Here is a 15,831-nt window from a genome sequence, read left to right as displayed (position 1 = left end):
AGGAATTTCTTCGGGTCCTGATGCACTTTCGCCAGTTTCTTTCCGATCCACACACTCTTAACTAGTTATTTTTACTTATTTGTTGCACTTGTTTTATCTAGTTAGCTAGCTTGCTAACTACTAGGTTAATAGTACAAACAGGCAAATTATACCTTCAGTTCAGCAAGTAGTCCCGCATCCGAAAACGTTGTGCAATTTTCTCCATAAGTAAACAGCTGTGCAAGGCAGTCGGCTGGCTGGCAATATAGCTACAGTACTGACTGGAGACAGTTTGCAATGAAATAAGAGTTGTTAGCGAGCGTGAATCTTTTCTGCGTGAAATTGCCATTCAAACATCAAAATGAAATATCTTCTAATAACTATTTTCTAAGTTGAATAGTATATTCCCACAAAAATATCAAACTGAAAATGTACACAATTCTCAGATAACGGGTGGCCACTGTTGTGCTGTAGTGAAGCGCTTTGTACCGATACATCGACAGTCGTTTAATCAACCTGGAAATCGCTGCTTTCGCAGCTATCAATTAATCAACCTAACATTTATAAATACAAAATTTTATGATGCCTCTGAGAAACGTCATCAAATAGCTATTGCTTTAAACAATCCATCTAATCTAGCAAAAGAGTAATGACAACTGAAGGTTAGACATAACTACCCAGCTTTGGTTTATATTCTCCTTGGTTTATTACAGTTTTTGAAAGAGCACCAAGAAATCAAGACAAAAAGTTCAAAGTTAAACATTACTTTTGGGATTGGTTCTTAAACATCTTATTTCAATTCCATTAACTGCAGAGACATGTTGGAGACAGTAACAATCTATAAAATACATGACTGAAAGATGCATAACTGACGTTAAACATATAATCACAAACAGTAAGATTTAAATAAAACCACTTTTAAATGAAAGTATTTTAATTACCTATTCATATTTATGCCTTTTGGTTGCCAGCAGATTCCTGAAAATAGTCACATATCGACAGTAACTGTAGCCCAGTATGCAGAGTGAGAAAATTGTAAAAACAATGGCCACATATGTAGTTAGATGCTGATACTTCCTGAAATGAAAAAGAATGCAAAGATATTTGGTGCGCAATTGATCTAGAACATGTAAGCAATGCTGAAAAGCAATATGTCAGGTTATTTATCATGGCCATTTTCTCTGCCCCATAACTTACGGAATTGTAATGCCATAGGTCTGGACTGCAAACACAGCATGAAGGTCACAGAAGCTAAGAAGAGAAAATAGATGGAAGCTATTGAAGGCAGTATTCCATTTTATTTTAATCTTTGATATAGAAAAATACAATTTAACAGGACCTGCTGAAAAGCACCGATAGTATATCGCCATGAGGTTGAAATGTGTTTGACAGCTGCCACGTTGTGGCCGCCACCTGTTACTACAAGACATTATCAGCAGGGACCAATGACTTTCTAGGCATGGACACATGTAAGGCACACAAACAAGTCCACTCAACAATGTCATCTAAATAACATTTCTGAGGTGTATGCTACAAAGCAGCATCAATGACTTAGCCAGCTTACTTGCAAAAATATTCTGAAATAACAAAGTTTATTTGAAAGATAAGCTTGAAATGTGATTGATCTAATCGACTCAACAACCAAAAACATATCTAAGATTCCAACACCATCATTAAGTTTGCCGACAACACGACGGTGGTAGGCCTGATCACCAATGACGGCGAGGCAGCCTATAGGGAGGATGTCAGAGACCTGGCAGTGTGGTGCCAGGACACTCTTCCTAAACTGGTGCAAGACAAAGGAGATGATTGTGGACTACAGAAAACTGAGGGCCGAACACGCCCACATTTACATCGACGGGGCTGTAGTGGAGCGGGTCGAGAGTTTCAAGTTCTTCAGTGTCCACATCACTAAGGATCTATCATGGTCCAAACACACCAGCAGTTGTTAAGATGTCACGACAATGCCTCTTCCCTCTCAGGAGGCTGAAAAGATTTGGCATGGGCCCGCAGATCCTCAAAAAGTTCTACAGCTGCACCATTGAGAGCATCTTGACTGGCTGCATCAACGCTTGGTATGGCAACTGCTCGGCATCCGACCGCAAGGCGCTACAGAGGGTACTGCGTATGCCCCAGTACCTCACTAGGGCCAAACTCCCTGCCATGCAGGACCTCTATACACTGACCCCCTTTATTATTTATCTTCATTATTTTGCACTGGCTCGATGCAGTCACTCAACTCTACCCAAACACTCACATACTACACTGACACTCCAACACACACACATGCATATTGACGCCACACTCACATAAGACACTTTCACAAACACTGCTGCTACTCAGTTCATTCTACACTGAACTAAAATAAACTCAACATGTAAAGTGTTGTTTCACAAGCTGAAATAAAAGATCCCAGAAATGTTCCATACTCACAAAAAGCTTACTTCTCTCAAATGTTGGCACAAAGTTGTTTACATCCGTTAGTGAGAATTTCTCCTTTGCAAAGATAATCCATCCACCTGACAGGTGGGGCATATCAAGAAGCTGATTAAACATGATCATTACACAGGTGCACCTTGTGCTGGGGACAATAACAGGCCATTCTAAAATGTAGTTTTGTCACACAACACAATGTCAAGATGTCAAGTTGAGGGAGCGTACAATTGGCATGCTGACTGCAGCAATGTCCACCAGAGCTGTTGCCAGAATTGAATGTTCAATGTTCTACCATAAGTTGAAAATGTCCCAGTTCTTCCATGGCCTGCATACTAGCCAAACATGTCACCCATTGAGCATGTTTGGGATGCTCTGGATCGTTGTGTATGACACCGTGTTCCATTTCCCGCCAATATCCAGCAACTTCGCACAGTCATTGAAGAGGAGTGGGACAACTTTCCAAAGGCCACAAACCAATAGCCTGATCAACTCTAGATGGAGATGTGTTGTGCACCAGATACTGACAGATTTTCTGATCCACGTCCCTACTTTTTTTTTAAGGTCTCTGTGACCAACAGATGCATATCTGTATTCCCAGTCATGTGAAATCCAGTGTTTCGGGCATAATGAATTTATTTAAATTGACAGATTTCCTTGAACTGTAACTCAGTAAAATCTTTGAAATTGCTGGATGTTGCGTTTATATTTTTGTCAGTGTATATTCTGATTGCCTAGTCACTTTTACCCCTACACACATGTACATACTGTATTACCTTGTACCCCTGCACATTGACTCAGTCCTGGTACTCCTTGTATATAGCCTTGTTATTGTGTTACTATTTCCTTCTTTATTAAGCAAATATTTGTCTTACTTTTTAACTCTGCATTGTTGGGAATGGGCTCGTAAGTAAGAATTATACTGTAAAGTCTAAACCTGGTTGTATTTGGAGCGTGTGACCAATAAAATTTGATTTGTGTGCGTTTGTTTCGGTTCAAAGGTGATGGAGTAAGTTATTTGTTCTGCAACCACTGGGGGGTCCCAATAAAACCACAGGACAGTGGCAGGGTTGGGATGCATTCCACAAATGAAATTCTCTCGCCCTGTAAATTCAATTTAATTAAATTCAAATTCCAGGTCAGTCTTTGAATTCAGAGATCATTAAATTCCTCTCAATTCCAATGTCAGGTAAATTCCCAAAATTCGATCCCCAATTCAACATTATCCCCCAACAATTGCACAAATTATAATTCAATTCCCTCAGGGTTTCAGGCTGATCATGCCACCATTCAGCCTAGCTATACTGGAAATATATAAATACAATTTGAAATTATATTTTTTAAATCCCGCAGTCAACTTTTGATACTAAGTCCATTAATTCCATTGACTGGGAAATGTACAAATATCAAATTCCAATTCAATAGATTAAATGTTTTTATAATACTAATTCAAACAGTCCAAACAGTCTAATTCCAATTCCATAACTTGAAGGTTGTTGACATTTCGAATTGAATTCAACATAAATTCTCCACTTGATGAGTGAATTCAAGAATTTAATTGGAATTTCAAATTAAATTGGAATTGACCCCAACCCTGGACAGTGGTCATTCACCTGTAATTGGGGTCCAGTATCTTGACATTAAACACATAGGTAGCACTGTCCACCTGGGAAAACGTCAGAAAGTTTTTGGAGCTTCTGTTCATTATTTCATAAGGCTGGTCCAGGTTCCCCAACTTGCCAGGGCTGACCTTAAAACAAGTCCTGTAGTTCTGGAACGGGGATAAGAAGAATCTACATTTATAGAACAATGTTTCTGGCAGGTAGAAATGTATACAGATCATGAGAACTACAGTATATAAAGAGTACAGCTCTGTACCTCCGGACCCCAGGCCTCCTCCAGGCTTTTCCCCCCAGTCAGCATGGAAAACCAGGTCTGAGATTCACGGAGACAGGCAACCTGAAGGAGCCCCAGTGAGCATACCGGTAAGGAAAATTCAAACCCACCCCACACACACACACACACACACACACACACACACACACACACACACACACACACACACTCCAAGTTCACTTATTTGATAAAGAAGTATAAACTGTACCTGGCGCATGGTTGCATTAAAAGAATAGTCCTTCCGACCAAATCTGTCCCATACTATGAAGTTGGCGTCGACGTTCCTAACATAGTTGTCTCCATCATACCTGATTACATAAAAAAAAAAAAAATGTAATCACGCATAGAAATATGTGAACCAATAAGAATTCCTCTGATAGTTTTAGTCATTCCTGTTAATGTATCATTTTCTTTTTTTGACTTACAGGTCAATGCTTGGGAGAAATTGATTTTTATAGTGCGTTTTGAGTAGACATCCAAATTTCTCCCAGTCGTAATGCACAACCTATAACAATAATAAATGCATAATCAATGATGAAGGCAATTTAACTTACTTTAAACATCACATTTAACTACAACACTAAAATGTCAGCATTTTAATACTCAAACTATTTCCATTTCTAGCCTCAGGTGCAATACTAGCTACAGTAGTTTCGGTACATATCTATACTAGCAAACAGGAACATGTACTGTGTATTTCTGACAACCGCAAACTAAATTACTTACTATATCGCCTTGTTGTGGATCTCTGAGTACAGACCTAAGATGAAAGAGAATGTTTGAATGCAGAGAACTGATACTAATAGGATACAATACAGTCTCTCAACATCCTTGATTACCTTAAAATGGTGTAGTTGGTGAGGCTGTGCATCTCACAAGGCATTCCCCAAGGCCTGGAAATAACAAGAAGGCATCACTACAATGTGGTCCTTTGTAGCTCAGTGGGTAGAGCATGGCGCTTGTGACGCCAGGATAGTGGGTTTGATTCCCGGGATTACCCATACGTAAAATGCATGCATGACTGTAAGTCACTTTGGGTAAAAGCATGAACATTTATCAGTTAAAGAATAGATCAGTCCACCGTCACCCTAACTCTGTCTAGAGAATATAAATCTTACAGAATAGTTTCCACTTACCTAGCAACACGGATATGTCTGTTTGGTGGGCAGCCAACATTAAAATGGGATATCTGTCAACAATATGAGAGTTGGTAAATAACAATGTGCTACAGTAAAATATAGATGCAGTAACTGTTGAATAGGTTTGAAAAATTATTACCCGACTCATTGGCAAATTACAAGTGTTGCCAATCTGGTTGGGTACTAGTTCCAGGGTAACAATACCACTTGTTTTTTTCCTGTGAGGTAAATTAACAGTTTACGTGAATATATTCCCAAAACTGATAAATTAAGCCTTTGAATGAACATCAATCACAAATTGACAAACAAAATGGACTGACGTCAAATGTGTATAACTCGTTGCATCACTGTAATCCACTTTCTGGCTGATTATAAATGTCTGAAAAATAAAATAAAAGCATCAAATAAGTCTTTAGAAATGTAGTCATGGTAACTCGTCATGTATCCGTTTCACTGAGCATTAGCAAAGTTTAGCAGAAGAACAAAACATGCTACAAATCGGTGGACAGGAAATCTGTAAAGAGCAACACTGTATCGCTCCAGTTTCTGGGAATGACATAATCAATACAGTAACAGCCTCACCGTGTTCACTGTGTCCACACTGTTCACACCCTCAAAGTGAGACTTCTGCTCAATATAAAGCAGGTCCGCATTGTTGCTGAGGAACTTCACGTGCACACCTTTTCCCTCTGGGTAGACTATCTGAGCCCACAGAACCATCTGGTCTCCCTTATCCATGTTATAGGAAATGGTGTTCATACTGTGCTCAAAGGAGATGAAGGGACAGTCATGGTAGCTGCCCTTCATGGCGCTCTTAGTCTCCATCACCATGGGGTACTTCTGGACGTGCAGCCCCTCAGGTGTCAGGGTGAGCATGTTGATCTGCTCTTTCTGGTTGAGGTAGAGGACCATGCGACTGTCCGGCTCCATCCACTTGTGCAAGCGCACCACCTCGTGCATGCCCACTTTACAGTAGAACAGGATATTGTTCTCCATCTTCACCAGCATGTTCCAGGAGTGATCTGAGGCAGAAATTAAAAGATGCACACCAATAAACCTTTTTAGGAAAAAAAAGGTGCTATCTAGAACGTAAACGGGTTCTTCGGATGTCCCCATAGGAGAACCCTTTGAAGAACCCTTGTGGTTCCAGGTAGAACCCTTTTGGTTTCAAGTAGAACTGTTTTTTGGGTTCCATGTAGAAGCCTTTCCAAACGAATGAAATCTTCTTCTAATTCTCTGCTATTCAAATCTGAAATAATATCAGAATTATCTGGTACCGATCAAACGTTACAGCTGTTTAAGTAACCGCATCAACAAAATGTACTCACATTTTTATAAACAACTGAACTTTTGACCACTTTCCCAATAGGTTTGACAAAAAGTGAGAGGGGATGAAATCTTCATCTACTTCTCTGCTATTCAAATCTGTCAGCGGAACAAAAATATCTGCAACGTATCTCATGATACAGTTGTTTTAGTAACTGGGGTTTTTCCTAGCCACCGTGCTTCTACACCTGCATTGCTTGCTGTTTGGGGTTTTAGGCTGGGTTTCTGTACAGCACTTTGAGATATCAGCTGATGTAAGAAGGACTTTATAAATACATTTGATTAACACGTTTTCCAAACTGCCACCGTTTTGACCACTTCCAACAAGTCAGACAAAAATGTAGAGGGTATGAAATCTTCCTCTACTTCTCTGCTATTGACATCTGGCGTATGAAAAAAATATATCTTATACCAATAAAAAATGGCAGGTGTTTGTAGTTTAGAGTGACAAAAAAGAAGCTAGATAACGTCAGTTAACAACTCTGTTATGTCTCATCATTGAGTACGTTTCCATGCACAGCAATAATTTGATATTAAACTGATTACGGCAGTAGGCAGATTATGCAATAGTCATGTAAACACTTTACTCTGCTTATCTATATGGGCGTAAGGTCAAAATCGAAGTAAGCATGCGCTGATTAAAACTGGTTCTGAGCAATCATTCGAATTATTAGGACATGTAAACACCTTAAGCGGCATTCCAGCTGTGTATTTGATCTGCCAATGTGCTAGCACAAGCCCAGCGAGCCTCCCTCTTTAGTGTGAGTAAGTTCAGAACAACTGAATGTACACTACCGTTCAAAAGTTTGGGGTCACTTAGAAATGTCCTTGTTTTTGAAAGAAAAGCACATTTTTTGTCCATTAAAATAACATCAAATTTAACATAAATAGTGTAGACATTGTTAATGTTGGAAATGACTATTGTAGCTGGAAACGGCAGATTTTTTTAATGGAATATCTACATAGGCGTACAGAGGCCCATTATCAGCAATCATCACTCCTGTGTTCCAATGGCACGTTGTGTTAGAGGCATTAGGTAGCCTGTAGATTCTTATAAATTTGACAATCCACAATAATCTCATTATTGAGTACATGTAACCGTACTCATTGAGCATCTCAAACAGAACTGTTGCTATGGATACTCACACAAAGGTAGATAAAGGTTACAGCTGTTTGTCAAGAGTTTAGTGACGAAAAGCAGGTACTGTAGCTAACATCAGCTAAGAGCACTCTCGTATCGCATCATTGAGCAGCACAAATCGAGCCGTTGCAATGGATACCAATGCATTCAATTGCAAAAAAGGCCCATAGACTAGAATGTTAAAAATACAAAAATTCTAGACCCATCTCCTCTTTCACCGCTCAAGCTATTAACTCCAAATCTACGGTGATATGTTTAGACGGACCCTACTTAGATTGCTTGTTGTCAAAAGATTTTTGATACTATATATCATTTTTTAACTATAACCATTAATGTGCATAAATTAAGGTAGGTTTGAATGAGAAGCATATGAATACAGAGGTAGCAATTCAAAATGGTCCTGCATTGGCCAATTAAGCTACAAGACCAACTTTAAAACATTCAGGCTATCAAATTCTTTAATACATTTATAAACTATAACTAAATAAATGTGCATACATTTGTATACAAGAAGTCAACAGTAATTCTTGAACCGTTCAAGTTAGGGACACCAAGCCAACTTTCACAGGTTCAGGTTATCCTAACGTCAAATTCTTTACACATTTTATCAACTGTAACTATATACAGTGCATTTGGAAAGTATTCAAACCCCTTAACTTTTTCATTTTTTGTTACGTTACAGCCGTATTATAACATTTATTAAATTAATGTTGTTTTCCTCATCAATCTACCCCATAATGACAATGCGATACCACACAGTGGCCTCCATCAATCTTAAATGGAAGAAGTTTGAAATCACAAAGACTCTTCCTACAGCTTGCCGCCCGGCCAAACTGAGCAATCGGGGGAGAAGGGCCTTGGTCAGGGAGGTGACTAAGAACCCGATTGTCATTCTGACAGCTTCAGAGTTCTCCCATTGGGAATGGGAGAAACTCTCCAAATACAGGTGTGCCAAGCTTGTAGCTTCATACCCAAGAAGACTCAAGGCTGTAATCGCTGGCAAAGGTGCTTCAACAAAGAACTGAGTAAAGGGTCTGAATACTTATGTAAATGTAATATTTCAGTTATTATTTTTATTTGCTGTTTTTGCTTTGTCATTATGGGCTATTGTGTGTAGATTGATGAGGGAAAAACGGTTTAATCAATTTTAGAATAAGGCTGTAACGTAACAAAATGTGGAAAAAGTCAAGGGGTCTGAATACTTTCCGAATGCACTGTACATTTGCATTAAATAACACCAACAGTAGGTAGCCTAGTGGTTAGAGCTTTGGGCTCCCCGAGCTGACAAGGTAAACAATCTGTTGCCCCTGAGCAAGGCAGTTAACCCGCTGTTCCTCGGGCGTGGGGATGTCAATTTAAGGCAGCCTCCCACACCTCTCTGATTCAGAAGGGTTGTGTTAAATGCGGAAGACACATTTTAGTCGAAGGCATTCAATTGTACAACTGACTAGGTATCCCTCTTTCCCTAACTCTTGAACCATTCAACCAAAAGACACCAAACCAACTTTCATATGTTCAGGCTATCCTAACTTTTTATCTACCTACTTTTTCAACTATAACCAGTTCCCACCTTTACTACTGCAGACACTACCACTACTATAACGTTTTTCAAAACTTAACATAGTTTAAAACGGCTTTGCTTTAATTAAATAGTAAAGTAAAAAACGTCTACCATTACCACAAAAATATTTTTAAAGAAGTAACGCAAGTTCCAGCAATTGTACTACATGTACAATTACCATCTAGTTATTATTATTATTATTCTGCACGCTACTCATCTTATGTCACGCTTACTCCCGCTCCCCCTCTCCAGTGCTCGACATCGCCGTTCTACTAACCACCGGTCCTGGCAACCATCATTACGCACACCTGCTCCCCATCATTACGCAAACCTGGACTTCATCATCGCCTTGATTATATTCACATTCCGTACACTTCTCATGTTTTGTTTATCTGCATTCTTCATTATTAAACTCGCCTTCTGCACCTGCTTCCTGACTCCCGGCATATATGTGACATCTTATACAGTTTAAACTAAAAACGCTGTTCAAACTTCAAAACTTGTAAAATGGTCTGGAATAGTGCTTTCATTTAATGTTTTGATATCTTTTACAATCTTTATTCACTGTAATGGGACTTTTTTCAACATTCTAAAGCTCCCCATTGTGACATCATGACTTCCAACATTCATTGTAAACAATGTGACTTTTGACACAAATCAGCTACTTTGACCACTTACCGAACAAGTTAACTAAACTACTTGGTCTACTTCTCTGCTAATCAAATCTGGAATCGGAACAGAAATATCTTGTACAGAGCTAACGATACAACTGTTTTAGTAACCGCATCAACAACTTTGTCTAATCGTTTTCAAACAACTGCCGTTTTGATCACTTTCTCAACTAGTTAGACAAAAAGTTAGAGGGTAGGACATCTTGGTCTACTTCTGTGCTATTCAAATCTGGAAATATGAGCAGAAATATCTACTACCAATCAAGAGGTACTGCTGTTTTAGTAACCACATCAACTATTTTAGCTAACTTCCCAGTGTTGAACAGTAGTGGGGACTCGACTCCAAAAGAATCCTGGAGTCGGGGCGCAGAGGAGCTTTGGAACGCTGCCAGAAGGAGCAGGCGGATCACCACCGCAGTGAGGCTCCCGTGTTTCATCCTGGTGATCGCGTCTGGCTCTCCACCAGGAACCTCTCGCTCCGCCTGTCCTGGAGTCGTTCACTACTGTTGAATTAACTACCATGGAACTTAATCAGAACTTTCAAATGATAACAATGGGAGAGCATATTCTAAGCATGACACAATGAGTAAACAGTAACTTTTGACTCAAATCGGCAACCTTCACTTTTCCCGACAACGCATCGTAGACAAAAAATGAGAGGGTATGACACCTTGGTCTACTTCTGATGTTCAAATCTGAAATCTAAACAGCCATAACTACTACCAATAACTACCCCCCCCACACCATCCATATTCCTTTATCACACCAATCAGTCCAACTTAACCTCCTTTCATCCCTCCTTTCACTAGTTCTTCCACAACCACAAAAACACTTGTAAAGAGCTAAAGCAAGCCCCACCAATTTTTCTTCATGGAAAATTACCATCTATACTGAATAAAAACATAAACGCAACATGTTAAGTGTTGGTCCCATGTTTCATGAGCTGAAATAAAGATCCCAGAAATGTTCCATATGCACAAAAAGGTTATTTCTCGAATATGTTCCGTACAAAAATCCGTTAGTGAGCATTTCCCCTTTGCCATGATAATCGTTCTACCTGATAGGTGTGGCATATCAAGAAGCTGATTAAACAGCATGATCATTACACAAGTGCACCTTGTGCTAGGAACAATAAAAGGCCACTCTAAAATGTGCAGTTTTGTCACACAACACAATGCACACGCGCACGTTTTGAGTAAGGGTGCAATTGGAATCTTCTACAGGAATGTCCACCAGAGCTGTTGCCAGAGAATTAAATGTTAATTTCTCTACCATAAGCCGCCTCCAGCCTCATGTCATGTCAAACTCTTTACGTTCTGACGGAGGTCAATCATTGTTAATGGAGCTGTCCGCAACGATACGTTGGAGATGCCGCACTAGGCTGCAGTGCGTTCTGTGTACCGCATGCGTTCAATATTTTTAACTCGAGCGTTGCTTTACCGTGCGGTGGTACAAACAGAAGTTCATAAACAGTCAAGCCAGTAGGCTAGCTATCTAATTACAAAGCTAACCCCTTTGCTAGACAGCTTAGCTAAGAAATTGCCAGCACCTAGCTTCCACTTTCCAGCAAATTATTTCACATTCAACTGACCAAGGAATCCAATAATATTGGCAATGTGTCTCCATTCTGCATTTTTAGCATGGAGGTCCCGGTAGCAATCGGCGCTTTGGTCAAACAGGGCAGGGAACCCAGAGACAGCGAAAATGACCTTCTCCATGCTGCAAACCATTCTGCAGTCTTGCGAAGCACATGTGCGTCAAGTTCCAGTTCCAGCAAATATCCAGCAACTTCGCGCAGCCATTGAAGAGGAGTGGGACAACATTCCACAGGTCACAATCTATGCGAAGGAGATGTGTTGCGCTGCATGAGGCAAATGGTGGTCATACCAGATACTGACTGGTTTTCTGATCCACGCCCCTACCTTTTCTTAAATCATCTGTGACCAACAGATGCATATTTGTACACCCAGGCATGTGAAATCCATAGATTAGGGCCTGGTTAATTAATTTTAATTGACTGATTTCCTTATATGAACAAACTCAGTCAAATCTTTGAAATTGTTGCATTTATATTTTTGTTTAGTGTAGTTTAAGTAAATAAAAATTATACAACTTAGTCCAATAGAATCACAGCAGGTCTTTGAATTGACCAAAAAGATTCAGGAGATCTTACCCAAGGCCACTTGGTGAATCTTACTGCCAAAGGCTGCAGCACTGAGATGTGATGCGTTGAAGGGTCTGATCTCGCCCCACTCATTGTCATTGTGAAAGCTATAGAGGATGGTGTCTTTGTTCCACAGCAGCAGGGATGCATCGGCTGATTCCAGGAAGCGCATTTCAAATGGACCTTTAGGGATGTCCTTCAGCTTAAACTTGGTCATGAATGTGCTGGTTATCCAACTAGGGACCAGTTCGTTGTAACTGGTGAGGAAGTTGCGTGGGATAGCGCCTGGGACGGAGTACATCACCAGAGTGGCCAGGGAGGCCGGGTGGGAACCGAATGATGCTGTTAAATAGGTGACTCTTGGAGGAACCTTCAACACAATTTTTAGGAAATTCTCCCTACCCGGGTTTTTAAATTTCTTTGGGCCCACAAGCAACAAATTGTCTTGCCACACAATTAAAGAGCTCAGTTCCACATCCTGAAAACGCAGAAGAAAATGCATTGAGAAATAATATATGACTTTTGTCTTATTTGGACTAAACCCAAGTTATTTACAAGTGATTAAATGTGGAGATGGAAGGACTACACCTTTGATCTTCATAATTACTTTGATATTCACATTTAATCACATTGAATCCCTTTGGGAGGAGCCGATGCTTACCTGAACAGGGTAGTTACTAGCGCAGCACGTTCTTTGATAGAGGCCCATCACTCCACTCGTGGGAAGTTGAGGATGTTCTGTCAGCACACGATCCTGGTTGTCCCTCCAGTAGAGGGCGCCATCTATTCTAAATATGATGCCGTCCTCAAGAAGAGCAGCTTGGTCCACAGTGAAATATCCCCCGGGAGGGACAGGCAACATTCCTGGGTCCACCTTCAGCTCCTCAGAGGTGAGGAAAGCATTCTTGGTTATGAGGGCGCCTGTGTCGGAGAGGAGCAGGCCGCGGTAGAGCTCACAGGTGCCCCACACCAGGGATAAAGGGCTTCCTGGGGCCAGACGCAAAGACACCTCCCTCTCCCCATTGGGCTCTGCGGGTTCTGGCCAGTAGAATGTGTGCTGACCGTCTATGACAAAGCGATGTTGGAAACTGATTGGCTGACCATAAATGTGAAAATCGTTGAATCTTTCATCACCAGGGATGACTGCTTCCCAGTACCTATGGTAGAGGGTATATATTGTGTATTATTGGTACGTCAGAATTAGTTTTTTATGATATGGCTTAGGGTGGTATGCTTACCCATCTTTCTGGAAATGCCCCAGGTGTGTCTGCTTAGATTTTAACTTGATCACTGGGTACTGTCCGTTATTGTAGAAGTGCTTAGTGATATATCTGGATTGCTGAGGGACAAGAATGCAACTGAAAATCATAAGTACAATTTAGATACTTTTTATGAATTTCTGACAGAGATGACGATGCCAGAACTGGTCTCACCGTTGAGGGTACAAGTGCAGTGTTGTTAATTTCAGCAGGGTCTGCTTGCTCTGGATCAATGATCCACATTCTCACTTTCTGAAATAAAAACAGACATCATTAACTTTTTCAGCAATGTAAATTGTCTTCCTGCTAAGCTGCCATTTATTACTAAAGCTTTGTGTTGTAAAATACATTTTACCTTGGAGCTTGTTTCTGCTGAACCTCTAAAGGAGAACAATTTAAAACAGCCATTATTAAACACACAAAAAAGCTAGAATCCATATTCCACAAAATACAGAGAATAGTATTTTACCTGTCAATAGGCACTACAGCATACCAGATAAAACTGAAAAATGAATCGCTGATGAAAAGATATCGTGCCTCTTCTTCCTCTGGTGACTGTTCAAATCATGCAATACAATGTATTACAAATAAATAACAATTTAAACATTAAGGCTTTTTGATGGTATATTTTTTGTTAACATTCAGTTCAAATGAAGAAGGTACTTACAGACACCAATGGCTTTACCATTTGGAAACCAGGAGAAGTGCATTTCATGATGGCATTTGGGGAGCTAAGTGGAGTTCACAATAAAAACAATAGTGCCAGACAGAAGTCAAGGCAATGAAGGCATCCTTTAAAACCCATGAGGAACTGTAAACTATTGTTCAATAATTACATACACTACATCTGCCAAATGGTGACTGTCCCATCATATTTTTCCTTTACCTTTTGTTGTTGACATTACAACACTCTGGATACTCCCATTCAACAAAGTCTGATCCATCATACTTGAGGAAAACCTAAATATAAAACTTGCTTTAAACACACTGAAGTCTGAGTAGCTATTACAACATTATATTTGGGGTTATAATATGAAAAGAGTGTGTAACTAATTTGATATATTTAACAATAATCAATGGGAAATTGAACAGTAGGAAATATATATTCCTTCCAAGCATATGCATATTCTTCCCATGCACCTGAATTGTTTTAATTGCTAGTGTGCTAGTGGAACCAATCTAGTAATATCCTGGTGGCTATAGTTAGCCAGCATTAGCTAGTGTCTTTGCTAATAGTTAGAAGTTAAGAGTACTTACCGCATTTTGTAGTGTAAATAAGTTTTCATCCTCCAAAATATTATTGTATCTGTAAAATAAATTAATAGATTATATTTACATGAACACATTATTAACTACTTGATACTCCCTTTTGTAAGCTTAGTTAGCTTGCTAAAAAGATACGAAGAGGCTACGTAAACTTGCTAATAACGTTCGCCCATGTTATCTAGCTGGATCATTTCTTTTGGCCAGAATGGGTAGTTAGATAGTTTAATTACCTCCATACTCCAACGATTAATTCGATTTTCAGAAGTACAAGGAAAGACAGAAATAAAGGTAACCCCCTCATCCTGTCTAGCTTAATATTTAGCCACTTGCTAGCTCACAGAGGCGGATAAAAGAATTTGGCTCGCTCTTTTTTGGGCGTTTGTGGCTGCGTTCCAGACAGCCAACTCATTTTGGGTGCGTTCGTAAATTCACGCAGAATAAAACAGATGGATTTACAAATACACAACACCCGTCGAATATGACCGGTGTCAGTTAACGTTGGGGGAAAAAACGGTATGAAATTATTGCCAGCATCAGTTACAATCTCCAACCCTACTCATCGGCCAGAGCGCGTCCGGTGTGAACGCTCATCAGCGCTCTAGATTTACAAACGGACAATCTGACAACGCTCAGAATTTACTAACGCCGAGAGAGCACTCTGCGCGCACTCTGGCACTCCAGAGGGAATTTACAAACACACCATATTATGCAGTCACGTGATGGAGTTTATGGAACGTTAGAAATCATTCTGTATTTGTGCAGATCTGAGACCAATCATGTATGTATCGGATATCTACCAAATAGAAAAAATATAGTGATGGGCATTCAGTCTTTTCGGGGAGCCTGATATTTTTTCTCTGTTCACCTAAAAGAGACGTTAATTTGGCTCACAAACAGTATGGCCCCCACATATTCCAAACGACAAACCAAAGGTTGTTGTCCGGTGTTATGCTGTTTGTACGCTTGTGGATGTCGTGTCGGGGACAACGCAGGGCC

General features: G+C 40.0%; 1 protein-coding gene across 2 annotated transcripts; it reads right to left on the bottom strand.

Annotated features, from left to right (window-relative positions):
- Positions 1-661: 661 nt before the first annotated feature.
- LOC115152837 (cation channel sperm-associated protein subunit epsilon) lies at positions 662-15,341 on the bottom strand. Of its 2 annotated transcripts, XM_029697704.1 has the most exons (22): positions 15,066-15,340; positions 14,827-14,875; positions 14,456-14,529; positions 14,237-14,300; positions 14,039-14,124; positions 13,925-13,949; positions 13,744-13,821; positions 13,549-13,649; positions 12,972-13,467; positions 12,320-12,788; positions 6,030-6,469; positions 5,768-5,826; positions 5,587-5,665; positions 5,445-5,497; positions 5,148-5,201; positions 5,035-5,068; positions 4,734-4,813; positions 4,517-4,616; positions 4,291-4,371; positions 4,026-4,183; positions 1,177-1,230; positions 662-1,056 (listed from the first exon to the last, which is right to left on the bottom strand). In XM_029697704.1, exons 1-22 carry the CDS (start codon positions 15,134-15,136, stop codon positions 921-923), a joined length of 2,841 nt encoding a protein of 946 aa, XP_029553564.1. In that variant the 5' UTR covers positions 15,137-15,340; the 3' UTR covers positions 662-920. The 2 variants fall into 2 exon arrangements, with proteins under 2 accessions (XP_029553564.1, XP_029553565.1); XM_029697705.1 differs by lacking the exons at positions 662-1,056; positions 4,026-4,183 and having other exon boundaries at positions 15,066-15,341.
- Positions 15,342-15,831: the final 490 nt, after the last annotated feature.

This window comes from Salmo trutta, chromosome 18 (assembly GCF_901001165.1).
Source record: "Salmo trutta chromosome 18, fSalTru1.1, whole genome shotgun sequence".
Taxonomy (NCBI): Eukaryota; Metazoa; Chordata; class Actinopteri; order Salmoniformes; family Salmonidae; genus Salmo; species Salmo trutta.
The sequence above is the reverse complement of the archived record's forward strand: the minus strand, read 5'-3'. Positions and strand labels throughout refer to the sequence as shown.